General features: G+C 37.1%; 1 protein-coding gene across 3 annotated transcripts; it reads right to left on the minus strand.

The window, feature by feature from the left end:
• Positions 1–1,320: 1,320 nt before the first annotated feature.
• pou6f1 (POU class 6 homeobox 1) lies at positions 1,321–15,755 on the minus strand. Of its 3 annotated transcripts, XM_056257905.1 has the most exons (12): positions 15,398–15,755; positions 13,704–13,834; positions 13,317–13,361; positions 9,459–9,642; positions 7,144–7,259; positions 6,582–6,807; positions 6,108–6,322; positions 4,148–4,276; positions 3,811–4,047; positions 2,850–2,985; positions 2,455–2,623; positions 1,321–2,034 (listed from the first exon to the last, which is right to left on the minus strand). In XM_056257905.1, the coding sequence occupies exons 2-12, from the start codon at positions 13,755–13,757 to the stop codon at positions 1,689–1,691; spliced, it is 1,857 nt and encodes a 618-aa protein (XP_056113880.1). In that variant the 5' UTR covers positions 13,758–13,834; positions 15,398–15,755; the 3' UTR covers positions 1,321–1,688. The 3 variants fall into 3 exon arrangements, with proteins under 3 accessions (XP_056113880.1, XP_056113881.1, XP_056113882.1); XM_056257906.1 differs by lacking the exon at positions 13,317–13,361; XM_056257907.1 differs by lacking the exon at positions 15,398–15,755 and having other exon boundaries at positions 13,317–13,396; positions 13,704–13,833.
• Positions 15,756–18,029: the final 2,274 nt, after the last annotated feature.

An 18,029-nucleotide genomic window follows, 5' to 3' on the forward strand; every position in this document is an offset into this window, starting at 1 on the left:
ATCATGCTTTCTATCAATGTTATTTGTAAAATAATTATAATAAATAATGTCTATTATATGTTCTGAGAAATAATTTTGGAACTTTGTAGTCTGAGTGACTGGCAAAATGTCAAAAGGCATTTACCAAGATATCAAAATCAAATACAACAAATCTGTTTAGCGTTAATTTATTCAAATAACAAGTTAATACCAAACATTACAATTGATACAAAATAAATATAGTTAATGGAGTACCATACCATTGTTTATAATCTGTAAATGCATTTAGGCATCATTTTAAAAACGGTAAGTTCTGCACAGATTCAAATGCTGAACAGATACTGCCTTTTTACATGTTTAGTCTATGTTTATAGCATTTGTTAAAACATTGTCTAATACCATTCCTTCTTCACAACATTAAAATGTAAATGTATGGTATTGTACCAATCAAGATAAGAATCCATTAGATAAATATTGAAGGTCCATAAGAACAATATAGCTTTATGCTTAGAACAAACATGTGAAACATGTTACAACACACTTCTGTCTGGGCTGTTTTACTAAATGGGAAAATATTCATATCACCTGTGAATATGGGAGTACAAATGAGAGCACAATTCAAATTCATTAATGATTAATTGCATTTGTGATAATAATATTTTGTAACTTTTTTTAATGGCTCATCGATCAACAATAAAAAAAAAAAACTTCAGCGTTTCAGTTGTTTCTTAAGTGCCTCATATAGGTATAGATGAAAGTTTATCTTCAATATCACCTCCTAATATTAAGATTTGCCTTCTGGTTATGACAAAAACAGTAAAATCCATAGGACATGTTCTAGTAAATCAGTCATTGTAATCTTTGATATAGTTGGTTTTCTATTTAAAACAGTTGAAATCATACAATTCTCTGGCATATGAAATTACAATGATAGCTGAAATGGAAAAATTGGATTTAGCCACATAAATGCAGGGCATGCTTTCTGATTCAGAGAACTATGATTGTCCACTTGACTGAACCACATCTACAGTATTTAAGCACAAAGACAGGGTAATCACTGTACTCATGAAAACTGAAATAAAGACCTGAATACACCCTCTTAGATGGACTTTTTGGAAGGTTTAAGATAACCAAAAAACAATTATCTGTCTCAGGCATTGTACAATCACACAGCTTACAGCAAAACTACAAGAACACATGAATAATAATAAAATATCAGTCAAATTATTAAATAGCCTCTTAAATGTACTATATGTAGTCAAAAGCCATATTGCTACAGCGAAAAAGAATTTTAACGGTCAAAAATATTGTTAGTTTCTGAAAAAAATGGGGGAAAAAACAGAACAAAAAAAAAAACTAAATGAAAGCATATTTTGCAAGCTTTCTCTATTATGTATTAATGAAGTGCTTATTTTTAAAAACAGCAACTACAGGATCTTGTAGCTTCGTCCATATTTTAAATAGTTCAAAAGCCATTTAGCACTGAAAAGTGTGATGGCATGGCAAAAGGTCACTCTGCATGCAGTATAACGGAAACAAAAAAACAACAGAAAGAGTATGTTTGATACTATTCTAAGACCGCACACAATTCGCGTGCCGCTGGCTTCATCGCAACAGCAAATCAGTTGTTTCAGTCATTTTGCAACTAGCACCAATACATCAACGTCCAAAAAGTTCATATGTTGCTCTTTAAGAGATACGTCATTGTCCTACTGGGCCTGAAACACGTTGATCTTGCTTGTATTTTTAAGAGTCTGTCGACGGTTACAAAACCAGACCCGAACCACCTCTCGGTCGTAATTCAGCTCCTTTGCGATCTCTGTAATCTCTTGGCCAGTCGGAAGGGAGTTTTTCTCAAAGTAAGTGTTGAGGACCTCAATGGCCTGCGGCGTGAAGCTCGTTCTCCGTTTGCGCTTCTTGGAGGGTTCTCCGCCCACAAACTCCATTAAGTTCTGCTGACCTTTCTGATTCCAGAGTTCAGCCTCTGCCAGCCAGCGCTCCAGCACAGGCTTCAGCTTCTGGGCACTTTTAGGAGTGATGTCAAGCTTCTCAAATCTTTAAACAAGAGGCAATGCGTCAACACACAAGACACTGGAGTGAAAAGTGAATCTTTCCGGCACTTATATTTGATTATTACAGACTTTATGTAGAATGTAAAAAGTAATTTATATGAATGAAACTTACAAATACAATACAAAATAATTGTATATAACGAAATACCAATTATTTGTCTCAGGAGATAAACAATTACATAGCTTAAAGTTGACTGCAAAACATTATACAAAATATTATATAATTTTATACATGTATATAAGTGTAAATATAAGGAAGAACCCAGCAGTATTTCACTGTTTTTTCCCCTCTTTTGTTATGGCACTATTTACACAACAAACAGATCAGGAGTAGTTCAATCATTTCTATGCCGACTTCTAAAGACACGTAAAGAAACAAAGAGAAGATATAAAAGAGAATAACCTGCAGATGGCTGACTGACTGTAGGCAGGACCCTCTGTAGCAGTGAGAGCCTGGCCAACTTGAGTCTGTGTCAACCCCAGAGAGAGCCGTCGAATCTTAAAATTCTTGGCAAACTCCCGAATCTCCTCCAGATTAATGGCCTCTTCTTCATTCACAGCAGACTGTGGCTCTAACGAAAAGAAAAATTGAATTAGGACTTCTGGATGCTGTCCAGATCATAAACAACATGAGTAATTTACCCATGAGTCACTGAAACATCATTTTTCAAAACTGAAATCTGATCTAAACAACCTTAAAGAATTGCTCCTATTCAATTATGTGACTGAAGAAGGTTGTAAATGCAATATTGCAAACATAAACGGTAAAGATATACTACTAGTAAAATATAAACCTACTGCTGACAAGCTGCCCCACGGTAGGCATGTCTCCACAGGCGATGGCACCGGTAGAGGTGAGGGATGTGACTGATTTAACCACTTGTGGCTGGGGAGCAATGATGACTTTAGATGGGGCCACTTTTCCAATAGGACCCTAGAGAATAAATTACAGCCAATCAACAAATATGACAATCATTTTACAAATATTTCACATGATCTGAGTTCATTGCTATTAATTTGTAGAGTGCTCTGGGTGGAAGGCATTGCTAAATGGATGCTAGGGCAATCAGCTCATTGGAAAAGCGTTTCTGTGGCGAAAGTTCTGCAAAAAGATATTACGTTGCTTCTTGCTTGTTTTGTGACACTTTCAAACTGGCACTAAAAGCGTGTACAGTTTGCTCCATTGCGTATGAAAACAACGTACCACCTAAACTAAACCTAATCGATATTGCTAATAAAAGCAAACTTGAGATAAAAACGCATTTGCTGAAGCAACCATGCTATTTTAATATGCTTCTACAAGTCTTTGAGTTCTTTAAAAGTGACTCAAGGGACTCATGTCTGAGAGTTTACAAATCATGTGCTAAGGTAAAAGTATTTTGAGCTCATAGTATTGTGCAATGAACCGTGCGAAAATAAGTCTCTATTAATATATAATTTGCTCTTATTCTTAATTTTTGTGAACCGGAATAAAAGTTTTTGGTGTTTTACTGCCACTAGTGTTCATTTCAGCTGGACACTGCACAGAACTGTATATATAGGTACGTTTTCCAAATATGCAGGTAGAGGCACGTGTTCCAATGAGCCTTGGCATGCTAGGGAATCACTAGGGTATTCTGAGTGGTTTCTTACTCATCCAATTAAACAAAAAAAAGATATACTAATGCTTAGAAAGTACAAAATTGGAACACACACTACACAAAATGTTTATTATCATTTATAGACCAATGAAAAGCCATTGTGGCTGGCACTATAGTACCTGCGTGGTAGTTTTGGTAAGTGTCAAGGGCACAGTGGATTTGGGGAGGACGGAGGCTGCAGATGGGGCAACCGCTGTTGGACTGTTCCCTATCGTAGCAATGATCTGGCCCTGGGAGTTCAAAATCAGCTGTGGGGACATGGTCTGGACCTGCAGGCCTTGAGCGGGTAACGCAGAGGCTGCCGCAGCTCCAGCCAGTGATGCAGGGTTGACCAGCAGAGGAAGTGTTCCTATCACCTAAAACACAGGTATGAAACTAATGAGACTGGTATGTAAAAATGTTCATTGTGTAAGAGTATACTGTGAATTATACTGAGCATTTAAATGTAGCACTAACCTGGCCCTGTGCGTTGGTAATGAGTTGACTTGTGAGTCCTGCCACATTAGACATGGCGCTGGTGAAGATGGGAGTTGTAGTAAGAGAGCTGATGAACTGAGGCTGAGCTCCCAGAGAGGCTGCGCTAATCTGGAAAAAAACAAAACAACTCCTGATTAGATTTATATAAAAATTCATTACGAATTATCTTTAGTAATTGAAGGCTAGATTAGTTTCCTGAAAGGAACTACCCGTACTTGTAAAGAAGCAAAAGAAGAATGTTTTAAGTGAGCATAGGTTTAAGATTTTATTTTATTTTTTACAAAAACATTCCATCTAGTTTGCTTATAATTTATGAAATATTTACACAATTATTATTTTATTATTACTACATGCATTCTATAAAATAATACATAAATAACAACAACAACGATAGTTATTATTATTATTATTATATACAATCTTTAAAAAAAAATTTAAATCAATATTTTTTTTTTATATTGATTGAAAAATATCCATTGATTAACATTAGTTAAGTACATTAGTTAACATGAACTAACAATTAAGAATACTTAAAATGTTAATTTCAACATTTAGTAATACATTTCAAATCAAAAGTTGCATCTGAGCTAACATGAACAAACAAAGAACAGTTGAATTTTTATTAATAAACATGAACAAAGATTAACAAATTCTATGTGTAACAAATATTTGTTTAAGGCATTAACTAACAGAACCTTGTTGTAAAGTGTTAACTTATTATTATTAAGGTCTATAAAATATAAAGTCAGTCTCTATGGAAATAAGAACTATTCAAAATATTTTCAGTTTAAGTAATCAAGCCTTCAAGCCCTGGAATACAAGTGCTTTACATTTGACCAAAAAAAAACGTCTAAAACTTTCTATCAATGTTAAACCAATGGTGTGATGCTTAAGACTTCAATACAGTATGAAATATGGAAAACTAGTTAAATTGTTGATAAGAAAGCACCAGTGATGCACCCATCATGATTTTTCATTGGAAAAATTATGTTTATTTGCTCTATAACAGGCAAACTGGCCTTAAACAAAAATATAATTACATATATATATATATATATATATATATATATATATATATATATATATATATATATATATATATATATACATATATATATATAATAAAATATAAGGCAACCACTGAATTTAATCATGATCCAAACAAAGATGTTACGCACATGTAACATTAGTAGTTGTTAGCAAAAACTGAATGGTCAGACTTCAGATTTGTGGAATTACGCCACATAAGACACACCTGCACAAAACAAAAACAGCAGACTGAATAAAAATGCAAATTCACTCTCCGACAGTAGGTGGCGCTTATGGAACAGCACAGTTTCCTTGGTTACCGGTATACACAAATCAACATTGTGCTTACAAAAATTAAAATAAAGTTAATAATAATAGCATCATTAAAAACTAAAATGAACTAACATTAACAATGGACAAAATGTTGTTGTTTTTTGTCCCCACTCTCTGACCCCCCGAAGGCCGCTGTGTAACTCACACCCTGACTAAAGGTGATGATACACAGGGCAACTTTTTGAGCAATGTTGCTGGGCAATGTTGCCGTCAATGGGCAACCAGATGAGACACAGGGCCCACGACCGATCTAAATTATCCAGATAAAAATGTATTGCCCTTTTTTAATGGGAAAGTGCCCAAGCAACATCGCTCGCCAAGATTGCTCAGCAACATTGCTCAAAAAGTTGCCCTGTGTATCATCACCTTTAGACACATTGGGGGAAGCATTTCAATAATCCTATGAATTCATATTTAAAAAAAAGCAGAATCTAATCGAATCGCATAGAATTTTAATGTGAATTGTCTTGAATCGAATCGTTCTGAATTTGCAAAAATCGTTCTTGAATCGAATAGAAAACCTATGAATTGTGAATCGAATCGATTCACTGTCTACCCAAAGGATTTCCCTACTCACAATAGCAGGGTTGATGGACAGGCCTGCAGTTTGAAGTGTTGCGACAGAGACACTAGGCTCTGACACCTTCTGCACAACAGATGCGGTGGTGGCTGGCGTGGTCTGCGTTGGCTGCAGGGCCGCTTGCATGGACTGCAGAGCAGACACCTGGGGGTGCAGGACCGCCTGCGCAGGTGACTGCAGCTGCGTCTGGACAGAGTTCAACATAGTAGCAGCTGGAAAAAGAAAACAGGCTGTTGTAACAATCAAATCTATTTAAAAAGAAGAGTTTGTTTGCTCAGTAAAACACCTTGTACCATTAAAATTGTCATTATTCTGAACTGTTGACTGGTCAGGACAAAAACACCATTTCATATAAACACAATATCGTGCATTGTAAACTGAATCTCATGCCAACAGAATGTAAAATATGCACTTTTTCTATGATGCTTTGCACATGATGAGTATGCAAAATATGTGTGAGCAGCACCATACCTTGCAGTCCAGCAAACGGCAGCTTCAGCAGTCCTCCGGCAGGGCTGACTGCTGTGAGACCAGGGATGGTGGCGACAGTGGCGGTGGGTAAGGTGAGCACTGCCAGACCACCCTGACCACCCACAGACCCCGCCATACTTAAAGGAATGAGCAGGGGCTGACCCAGAGAACCCTGCTGGGCAAACATGCCCGTCATCAGAGAGGCCAAGCCATCCTGAGTCAGGACCTGGGAGGGTAATGGCAAACAGATTTACTTATTCTCAGGATTTTCAAATGTTTTGACATTTACAGACATTTGCGCTTTTAAAAACTATTAAAAATCAGTTGTGTTTATTCAAATAAATCTGGGGAATTATATCAAATGGAAAAACTTATCTAAAAACAACTTTAAAGAAAATTGGAATTGTTGCCTTGCCTCGGATCACTTGGAAATGTTCATTAAAATAGTTAGAAATGTCATGATATGAACATCCACGAGTCAGAAATGATCAAGGGCTTGGAGCAAAACTGACATTGAAAGTGGCAAAAATATCCTCTTTTTAAAAAGGAAAATGGAGTTCACCTGTGGGCAGGCCTGGACAGTGATGGGTATGCTGGTCTGCGGCTGGGCCTGAGACAAACTGATGGGGGCTGTGGAGACCACGGTCTGGACTGCAGGTGCTGAGACCTCCACAGACACTACATGCAAACAGAGTCAGATTTGCTGAAATCTTTTATTTTAGAATGATTTTTCCATGCATAGGAAACAATGAATGGTGGTGTCTTTTTCAAACCATGCAATTATTACTATTATGACTCTTAGGGCCAGATGTACTAACAGCTTGCACGAGCGCAAAACCGTTTTTGGCATAAAAAAAACACCTGTCAGGATTTATTGTTGAAAAATTTGCATTGATAAGGCGTGGACAGGGTTATTGTTGCGGCTGACCTTACTGTATCTGCATTTGTAGGATTTTGCCTTTCAGAAGCAATATTTATGGGAGGAGAGGATTTAAAGGACAACTCCGGTGCAAAATGAACCTCGGGTGTAATAACACATTGGTACAGACTAAATCGTTCCCTGAGATTTGTTTTCATGATAATCGAATATAAAGAGTTTTATCTCTAAAAACAGTTTAGCTTATAACGCTAGTATATTGGGCATCGAGTAAGCAAAAAGAGATCACTAGTTAATACCATTAACAAGGCCCAAATTAGCCCCACACTAACACGGCAGCATAATGAGTGTCCTTACATGCAAACCGAAGCATTGAGAACTTTGTAAGTGTATAGACAGTTTAATAAGAAGATACTTTACACAGACAGTACAGTTAGCGCATACAGACAGCAGCCATCTTGGAAAACAGCCTCGATCAATCGAACCACGAAGGTTAGCGAACAGTACGTGTAGATATTGAAGATAAGATAAATTATATTTATTTTTTTATTTTCTCTGTTGCGTTCAGTGCTTCTCTTATGCGCTCAGTGCTTTCTTCCGGAAACAACGGACCATATGAGATTCCAAGTCACAGTTCAGCTCACGTATCACCGTGTTCGTAGTTTGACTGATCGAGGCTGTTTTCCAAGATGGCTGCTGTCTGTATGCGCTAGCTGTACTGTCTGTGTAAAGTATCTTCTTATTAAACTGTCTATACACTTACAAAGTTCTCAATGCTTCGGTTTGCATGTAAGGACACTCATTATGCTGCCGTGTTAGTGTGGGGCTAATTTGAGCCTTGTTAATGGTATTAACTAGCGATCTCTTTTTGCTTACTCGATGCCCAATATACTAGCGTTATAAGCTAAACTGTTTTTAGAGATAAAACTCTTTACATTCGATTATCATGAAAACAAATCTCAGGGAACGATTTAGTCTGTACCAATGTGTTATTACACCCGAGGTTCATTTTGCACCGGAGTTGTCCTTTAAATGAATCATGCAAGGTGATTTACTAAGGTTTGCACAAGTCAATTTAGTCTTAAAAGCATGTCTTAAACCAGACGCTAAGGCTCTGTTTACACCTGGTATTAAGATGCGTTTTGGTCGATCGGATCACAAGTAGACGAGGGAGACACATCCCCGTTTACACCTGGTGTTTTAATCCGTCTCTTTCAATCACTTTTGTCCTGATTTCTTCAAGGGGAGCGTCTATGGGCGGGTAAATGTATGGACTTTTTTTTAGATCTTTTCATCTAATGGACGAAATAAGCTCACACAATTTACATATGAACACAACCGGAGAAAACAGAAAAGCATGCTCTGACAGCAGAGCATGACCACATTGAACTTGGTGAGTGTGTGTTAGATCAGGAATGGTGAGAGAACATTGTGCTTGGTACATTTTTCATCTTCAAACTAAACTTGGGCCTCCAGCTATAGTTTAAATCCCGTCTGGCTAGCGCGCTTCCCATTACATTAACGAATTAAGTCAGCAGGCGGAGAGTAGGCGGCCTTTTGTGGCTGTTTAAATCCATTCGACCACATGAACGTTTATACTACGAAAGCAATCCGTTTCAATACGTTTTTGACTACCTCTGGAAGTGGTCAAAAGTGTCAAGCTCAAAACATCTTAGACCCGATTTACACCAGTATTTAGCATCATCACATCCACTTGTGATCAGATCCACCAGAAAGCATCTTAATAGGTGTACACAGGGCCAAATTTGTGCTGCTCTTATAGATTGCGTTGGTCTTTAAGGAAATTATCCGGCAGTAGATCATGCGAAGAACTTTCCACTCCCATCTGTGCTTTTTGGAATTGCGCTCTCACACTAATTTGCCCTGTTAAGTAAATCTGGCCCTATATGCTTCTTTGATGGTGGTGGCTTTGAATTACCTGGTTGCTGTGATACCAAACTAGTGTGGCTATTTATATCAGTCAATTTTATCAGCCTCACCAGCTGTAGTTGCGCTTGTGGTAACTGGACTGTCCAACGGACCCTCCTCGGCTGCATCCAGGGTCTGACCAGCGCCCTCCTCGCCCCCTGACTCCAACTTCCCATCAGCCCCTGAGGAAGACAAGGCTGTATCCACTTCCACCTCCAACACACGGATGGTCTCCTGACCTGACATGACAATGACCTAGAGGAAGGGGTTTAAGAGGTTATAAATGCTCTCCTTTCCGGGGTAATGGGGGCAGTGGTGACAAGATGAAAATGCGCCATGGTCTGTTATGGATGAGTTTACACCTGTGTGTGTGTATTCTGATCTCACAGACATTTTATTAAAATACTGACAAGGTTTGCTGAGCAAAAGAGCATGAAACTGTTGAAACTAGAGCTGGGCGATATATTGAATATTTGCAATGGTTTTATTTGTGCTTTTTTCATTATTTTATTTTATTATTTGTTCATTAAGGTGCACTTTTTTTAATTAAAGAAATTAAATACTTTTGCAAAGTACTATTTTATAATAATTAGGGCTGTCAAACGATTAATCGCATCCAAAATAAAAGTTTGTGTTTACATAATATATGTGTGTGTACTGTGTATAATTATTTTTAATACATAAATACCCACACATGCATGTGTATTTAAGACATATTTGCATGTATATCCTGTATATAGACTGAATGTAGCCTAAATATAATGTATGTTATATAAATATAAACATTTTATATATAAATAACATTTTTCTTAAATATATACATGTGTGCATTTATATACAAAATAATTATACAGAGTACACACACATATTATGTAAACACAAACTTTTATTTTGGATGCGATTAATCGTGATTAATCGTTTGATAGCCCTAATAATAATAATTTAAAATCCCATAAACTCACTTAAATCCAGTAGCATAATAAAAGCCGTTTTATCAGACATGTTTGCCCCTATAGGATAATCCACTCCATGTTGAGATCACATGACCAGTAGAATACTATTCATTTACTTAAAGAGATAGTTCACCCAAAAATGAAAATTAGCCCATGATTTACTAGGTGTCATCCTAGGTGTATATGACATTCTTCTTTTAGACAAATACAATTGGAGTTATTTTAAAAAATGTCTTGGACATTTTTTAATATAACTCCGATTGTATTCGTCTGAAAGAAGAATGTCAAATACAACCCTCCTGTTACTGGACACTATCGCTCAAGGAATAAACAAATTATGGCTGATTGTTAAAGGGATAGTTCACCCAATAATGTAAATTCTGTCATTAATGAATCACCCTCATGTCGTTCCAAACAAGTAAGACTTTCGTTTATCTTCTTTTTAATGAAATCTGAGAGCTTTCTGTCCCTCCATTGACAGCTGACGCAAGTACCACTTTCAAGGCCCAGAAAGGCAGTAAAGACATCATTAAAGTAATCCATGTGACAGTGGTTTAACCTCAATTTTTTGAAGCGACAGGAGTCCCTTGTTTGTGCAAAAAAACATTAATTTACCATTTTATTTACAAAATATTAATCTCCAACACGCATTCACTAGAGCACCTCTATGTATGCATGTTGTGTTGACACAAGAGCAGACGTTGTTGTATGAACGCGCGTTGGAGATTAATATTTTGTAAACAGTGGTAAATTACTAAAGTCTCATGGATTACTTTACTACCTTTCTCGGGCTTGAAAGTGGTAGTTGCGTAGGCTGTTAACAGAGGGACAGAAAGCTCTCAAATTTCGTTAAAAAGATCTTCAATTGTGTTCCGAAATGAAAGACTTACAGGTTTGAAACGACAATGAGAGTGAGGAAATAATGACAGAATTTACATTTTTGGGTGAAATAACCCTTTAATGGACCATTTGCAATTGGTAAGTGAAAACTTTTAGTTCATGCCACTAGGTATCACTATTAGTCCTAGACAACAATTTAATTAATGATTGTGAGTCAGTTCAAATTGTCCATTTCAATGAATCGAAGATTTGATTAAAGATTAGTTTGCAGCATTACTCAAAAACGTACATGGCCTAACATTTTTCATATATTAAAGTATTTTGCTAAAAAATACATGTAACTTAGCCTGGATGCCAGCCCGAACCCTGCCCACAACATTTTTTGGTCGGGAAGTTCGGTCTGGACTCGCTCCATTGAGGAGTAATTATGATCAGTCAAAAAATGTTCGGGCCAATCAAATTGCCAGGGCGGGCTTTATACGATGATGGAGAGATGATCTGCAGGGACGTAATCATCACGTTATCAAAGAGCGCTTAACTGGTTTCCCTCAGAGATGACTGCCGCTGGAGAACTGAGATGTAGAGATTCCGCTATCGCGTCTGTTGTAAAAGAAATCGACAGCGCATTCATTTTAATAGACGAACAGAGAACTGCAATCAAGGCATTTGTCGATCGGAAAGATGTGTTTGCCGTCCTTCCTACGGGATTCGGCAAAAGTTTAATTTATCAGCTGGCTCCGATGGTCACTAAGAAGATGGGACGCAATGAAAACCCTGTGGTCGTTGTGGTTTCTCCTTTGGTCGCACTCATAGAGGACCAAGTAAAAGAAGCAACACTCGTTATTTTACTTCTTCCAGCGTGCGTGCATTTGAGTTCTGTAGTTGACAACTGTGCTATGCAAAGTAGTTGACTTACTGCGTTGCTCTCATTGGTTGTAGGTCTATCCAATTGAGTGCAGAGTTGTTGTTTTTTCCTGGTTCGGTTAAGACACGCCTCATAATCAAAGCCCTATGGAGCAGTATCAGACTCACATTCTGACTAGAATATGAGTATGACGAAGTCAGGCTACATGTAACTATTACTTTTCTTTAAAATGCAGTGTTAAATGAATACATCATTAAATGTCATTATTGGGTTGATTTATGAATAAAGGCATGTAAAACATGTAATTTTGTGCAATATCGCCCGTCCCTACTTCATAAGCATTTAACAGCTATAGAAGAACCTCAATAGCTTGAAAAAAAAGCTAATTGGGAAAGAAAGCAGCAGAGGATGTTTTAATATGTTAACAGGTGCCCATGAAACACGTGAACCCTAATGTCAACATGAGCCTTTGAAATCCAAGTGAATTCTGCTGTCTTTGACTACTGTTCAAAAGGTTGGAGGCAGTACATTTTTTGTTTGTTTGTTTGAAGGAAATTTAAAAAACTGAACTGACTGTGTTGCCTCGCGTCAGCCAAAAATTTGCGCTTGAACACACCACTAAGACTAAAGGCGACTGTCACATAGCACATGCGTTCTGCGCCTTCTGGTAAGGAAATAACTGTCTATATATGCAGGCATCAATAGTCTATATTCGGCATTCAAAAAGGGAAACCGAAACTAGGACTGCAGATATACAAACTGTAAACAAAGCAGAGCTTACTTAACATTTTGAATATTAATCATGATGTCGTTCTGAAAATATTTGCACATTGGAATGCTGAGGAAAGACGACGTAAAATTATAACAGAATTCTCTCGCTTTCATCTCTTTCGGTTTTATTCTCATGCACTCGTTCACTAAACTGAACAGTCAATCAGAGTTTTCTCTCACACTGATGGTGCGGCGACGATGTCCAAGTAGAGACAAAACTGGGACGGCCGACTGGCGGCATGGTGCGTCAGAGCCTTAAGAGACTTCTCTGGAAAACGTCCCGACTCCAAACTTTTAAACGGTAGTGTATGATAATAACATAAAATAGCATGAAGAAATTTTCAAGCTTTTGCTCAGCTTAATTGTTTTGAAATATTTCACGATCATGTTTCAGTCGAGATCAGAGAAACATCACAGGAGCAAACGCAGGGAGGGAAGCTCAGCTCAGCTCAGGACAGTGCCACGCAGAGAGCAGTACAGAGGCAGGAGAGGGTGCGTACCTGGTCGTCTTGTGCTGGGAATTTCAAAGTGCAGGAACCTAAAAGCTGAGAAAACACTTCTGCGGTCAGACAGTGAATGGCTAAAGAGAACAGAGATGCCAAGCACACATTAGGACAAACAACCAACCCAACAAGGACAACAGTGACATGAGTACAGCAAACAAGCAAGAGCATCTACCCAAAAACTAGCATAAGCAATGCTTTCTGCAAATGCCTCACCACCAGAAGAGAATTGCTTGCGCTGTGAACGTAGACTGAACACTCACACGCATGGGACTTAAGGCTGGACATGTGATGAAATGTTAGGGTACATCTGTGTTTTGGTAACACTCATGTAAGAAACATGTGAGAAACGTATGAGTAATTTATGACTTGACTCAAGAATACCTGTTCATTAACAGTGAGAGGCGCATTGTTTTCAGGGAGATCCTCAGTTTCCATGATGACGTCGAAGTTCTGAGGAGATCAATGATTCTGCATAGTGGTTGAAGGGGATGTTACCAGCTCCGCAGTCGCACCTGGAGACAAGAAATACTAGTCACTAAAGGATGCTTGACAGCACTAGATGCAGACTATCAAAGATTAAAGTCACAATGGCATAACAACTGACCCCATTTTCCTTCTCAATACACATTCCTGGTCTTATTGCGAATGATTCATCATGTTATTCCAAAATGTAATAACTTTGCTCTGTCACCAAAACTAATTTCCTTTTTCATCAAAACCTCCCCTAGAAACCATTTGTCAGAGACCAATTTTTTATGATTCAGGGAATTTCTGGATAAAATCAAGTCCTGTCCTACATTTTTTTGGCAACTGAACACCCAATTTCAATCAGAAATACTTCAAATTATGGAAGAAAAAATATGATTTGAAATATTACGTTATAAAAGAACAAAAATTTGACTTAGTACAACTAAATCTGACAAATATCACATTTCAATCAGAAATACTTTACATTATAAATTAAGAACATTTGGATTTTAAATATTAAGTTATAGAGGTACAAAAAATGTGACTTAGTACAACTAAATCTGACAAATATCACATTTCAATCAGAAACACTTCATTCACAATATGGAAGAAAAATGTTGATTCAATTAAGTTACAGAAGGTGCTGAGCAACTAAAATGACAAATAATTTACAATAAAGTGTCCCATTTATATGATATAAATATAATACTTTTCTAATATAATATATAAATATAATTTATTCTTTTCTAAATATACAACATTACAATATGGCTGTTTATTTTTAGTTGCCTCAAAACTACTAGGTTATTTATATTTTAAGTTTAAAATATGATGGTGACCATCAGCACACCCTACAAAAAAAAATACTTTGGTAAAGTTTCAGCTATAGTTGTTACTAATAAGTTGATTAGCCATCAAAATGACACTTCATGGTTTCATTTACATGAGATATTATGAATGTTAAAGTAATCACAATAAATATAGCAACTATTTTGGCGGGAACTACGATTACCATGGTAAAACTTTGCAAGGCATTGACCAGATAATCATGACGTAGTCATGTGAGTAACGTCACGTCTATGACGCGCGCTCTCAAGGTTATCAACTTAAAATTTTAGAACCAAGGCACCTTATAGTAAAATGTAACAGTTTTTTGAAAAATTGTACATTATTTCAATGAACAAAAAACGACTGAGCATGTTCCAATGCCATCACTGTGCAAGTGCATTGTAAGATGTCTTGGATTATAATTTTACGCATGTAATTATCCTAAAAACAATAGAGCATTATGTAAGTATTGCGCATTTACACATCAAGCAGGCCTGTGTGTGAGGTACTAGTGCAGCCTTCCCAACACATTCACAATGCAATGCAATAATAAAACTCTCCCTATGGGACACACACTTCATCTACTGATCACACTCCTCACATGCCAATATGCCATGACTCGGGACGGCATTTGATGTATTTCCTTTCTCTTTATCATAAATATATAAATTATGCTAATTAAGACCATTGCATATTAACCAAAAACTCATTTCGAATCCGCGAGTTGGTATAGCGTTGTGCGAAAATACGTGCAAGCTGTGATCAAATTCACGACTTACCCGCTGAAAGGTGGGATATTTCCTTTATTTCTCCTCCTTCGGCAAGCTTTGCCACAGTTTCTTTTAAATATGCATAATTAAAAATTCATCTCACAGCTTCCGACGCGCGCTACGAATGCACACAAAAGAGCTATTTGCATTGATAAGGAGGCTCGGGAAAACGCTGGTCCTCTTTTTAACTAAATATTTAATGACGTCTTTGCGTTAACTGTCGTGCCGGTGAAGCAAGTGCACCTTAATAGCCAAGGTAACCCCTTATCTGCAGAAAAGTGCCTAAAAATTAACACAAATTTGCTCTTTTGCACTACGTCATGAACATAATTTATGCAGGCCGAGTCTTGCATTGAAAAAATGGCGCTGGCTCGACAGAACTGGAGTGATGGCCGTCTTAAAGGGACAGTACACCGTGTTACTGTGCAGTTCACTGCACGATTCAAAAATTATAATATTGCTATATTGTGAGGTTATGCTCTAATGGTAAAATTACTACTACTTTTTAATAATAGTATTGCTAATAATAACGGGATCAATTTAATATTATTAATTACTATTGTTTATAATGATAATAACGACAATAATAATCACTTTATCAGGCTTATATTAATATTCATGTCATTCTACATCTGTGCAGTTTTTAGCTTTTTTAATGCTTTAAAGGAAATCATGATTTCATGCTAAATAAATAAACAGACAATTAAATTGTTATTTACAATTATTCAAACTTGCTCTGGTTTCTCTGTACTTACAAAAATGTTTTATTCCTTTAGCCGATGCTTTTATCCAAAGTGACTTTCAAATGAGGAATACAACACAACTGAATAAAGAAATAGAATGCTAAAGAAAAAGAGTTTGGCTACAACCCAAGAAGATTTCAGGGAATTGCAAGCAGTGCATCTAGTACATGAATCTGTGAGAAAGCTTTATGCAAACCACTAGATAGGCTACATTCAAGTTGAAACGTTGCACTTTAATGGGCTTCTCTTTTTTTTTATCCCAAAAAATCTAAATCATACTGATTCTTATTGATTTAGGCCCATTCCTTTTTATTTTTTGTAATGAACAAGCTTAAAGAGACACCGTGTCTCTGCACACACTCCGTGTCTTTCCTCCGTTGCCAAGCCAGCTGGCAAACTCTTCCATTTGCATGCATTAGCAGCATATTGCCATGGAGCTCAAAGGGGAACTGGGATTGCTGAATACAGACAAATCTGTAATTAGGTTCACATCCAATACAGGCCCCAACTATTAGAGAGCAGATATAAATCTAATATAAAAAAAAATTATACATTGCAGTTAAAAGGCAATCGAAAGTGATAATCAAACAGTCCTTAACAAAGCCCTGCCCTGTTTTATTTCTGCATATGCAGGTCTGACAAGGGGTGTATAAATGTATATTTAGATTATACTAGGGCTGTGGACCCACCTATAAAAATGCATTTAATTTAATAACACAGGTGCAAAACTAAATTTGGATTACCATTCCTATATTCAAAGTCTAATATGTAACTTATTGGGTTGAATATTGCAATTAAATTAAAAGATCTTAATGAAACCTCTGCTCTGCTTGGCATACTTCCCAGGGCAATTTTGTTTATGCAATATTAGGTTAAAGTGTGCAGAATCATTCCATATTAACTAACTAACCCTATATGGGTACAGGAATTCATATTATATGTTGACAATGTTACTGGGATTGTAAACTCAATCTTAATTTATTTATATAAGGTACAATAAAACAAAAGTAGATGACCATTACTGAACAATATCAATTAAAAAAGCTAGAATATGTACAACAGTATGACAGTAAAACACAACATAAACACATAATTGAAGCTTAGACTAGCCCCATTTGACTCAGAGATTATAAGCCTTCTCAAAGAGATAGGTTTTAAGTTTTGATTTAAAAAGTGATTCTATCAAGATTATTCTAATAGAAAGCGGTAGGCTATTCCACAATTTAGGACCGGTAATGGAAAAAGCCTGGTCACCTCTTTTCTTTAGACTAGATAGGGAACCGGAAGAGTTTCTGATTAAATTACATCTAGCTGGTGTGTTTACTCAAAGGGTCAAAAAGATAAGAAGGTGTCAATCCATTTAAAACCTTAAAGATCATTTTTTAAAACTCTATTTAAAACAGACTGGCAGCCAGTGCAAAGAGAGTAAGACAGGGGTGACTCAAGTTCATATTTGCGAGTGCCCCTCAGAAGTCTATCAGCTGCTTTTTGGCCTGTTTGTAAGCGATTCATATAGGATTGGCTTATACCTGGGGTGTCCAATCCTGCTCCTGGAGGGCCACTGTCCTGCAGAGTTCAGCTTTAACCCCAATTAAACACACCTGCACCAGCTAATCAAGGTCTTATTAGGCAACTTCCAGGCAAGTGTGTTGGGGCAAGGTGGAGCTAAACTCTGCAGGACAGTCACTGTGGCCCTCCAGGGCTGCGTTCCAGTCCAAAATTGTCATGCCCTTCACTCGCTAACTTCCCTCCGTCTCGTTCACTCGGATGTACGTCATTGCTTACATTGCATGAGTGCCCACTACTGGCGGAACCTTTGCAATAGGCTGAATTGGAACGTGCTAAGCTCTTGATCACTAGAATCCACTATGGGGTTGATTTATTATTAATTTTTTTCC

The sequence above is a fragment of the Rhinichthys klamathensis genome, unplaced genomic scaffold (assembly GCF_029890125.1).
Source record: "Rhinichthys klamathensis goyatoka isolate OS25496 unplaced genomic scaffold, OSU_Roscu_1.1 h1tg000147l_1, whole genome shotgun sequence".
NCBI lineage: Eukaryota > Metazoa > Chordata > Actinopteri > Cypriniformes > Leuciscidae > Rhinichthys > Rhinichthys klamathensis.

Bases quoted from the DNA above. Each gene is read 5' to 3' on its own strand.
- pou6f1 (XM_056257905.1), bottom strand. From the start codon at position 13,757: ATGGAAACTGAGGATCTCCCTGAAAACAATGCGCCTCTCACTGTTAAT. The intron at 13,362-13,703 runs GTATTCTTGAGT...GTGTTTTCTCAG, and splicing joins CTCTCACTGTTAATGAACAG to CTTTTAGGTTCCTGCACTTT. The intron at 6,808-7,143 runs GTGAACTCCATT...TTACCCTCCCAG, and splicing joins CTGTCCAGGCCTGCCCACAG to GTCCTGACTCAGGATGGCTT.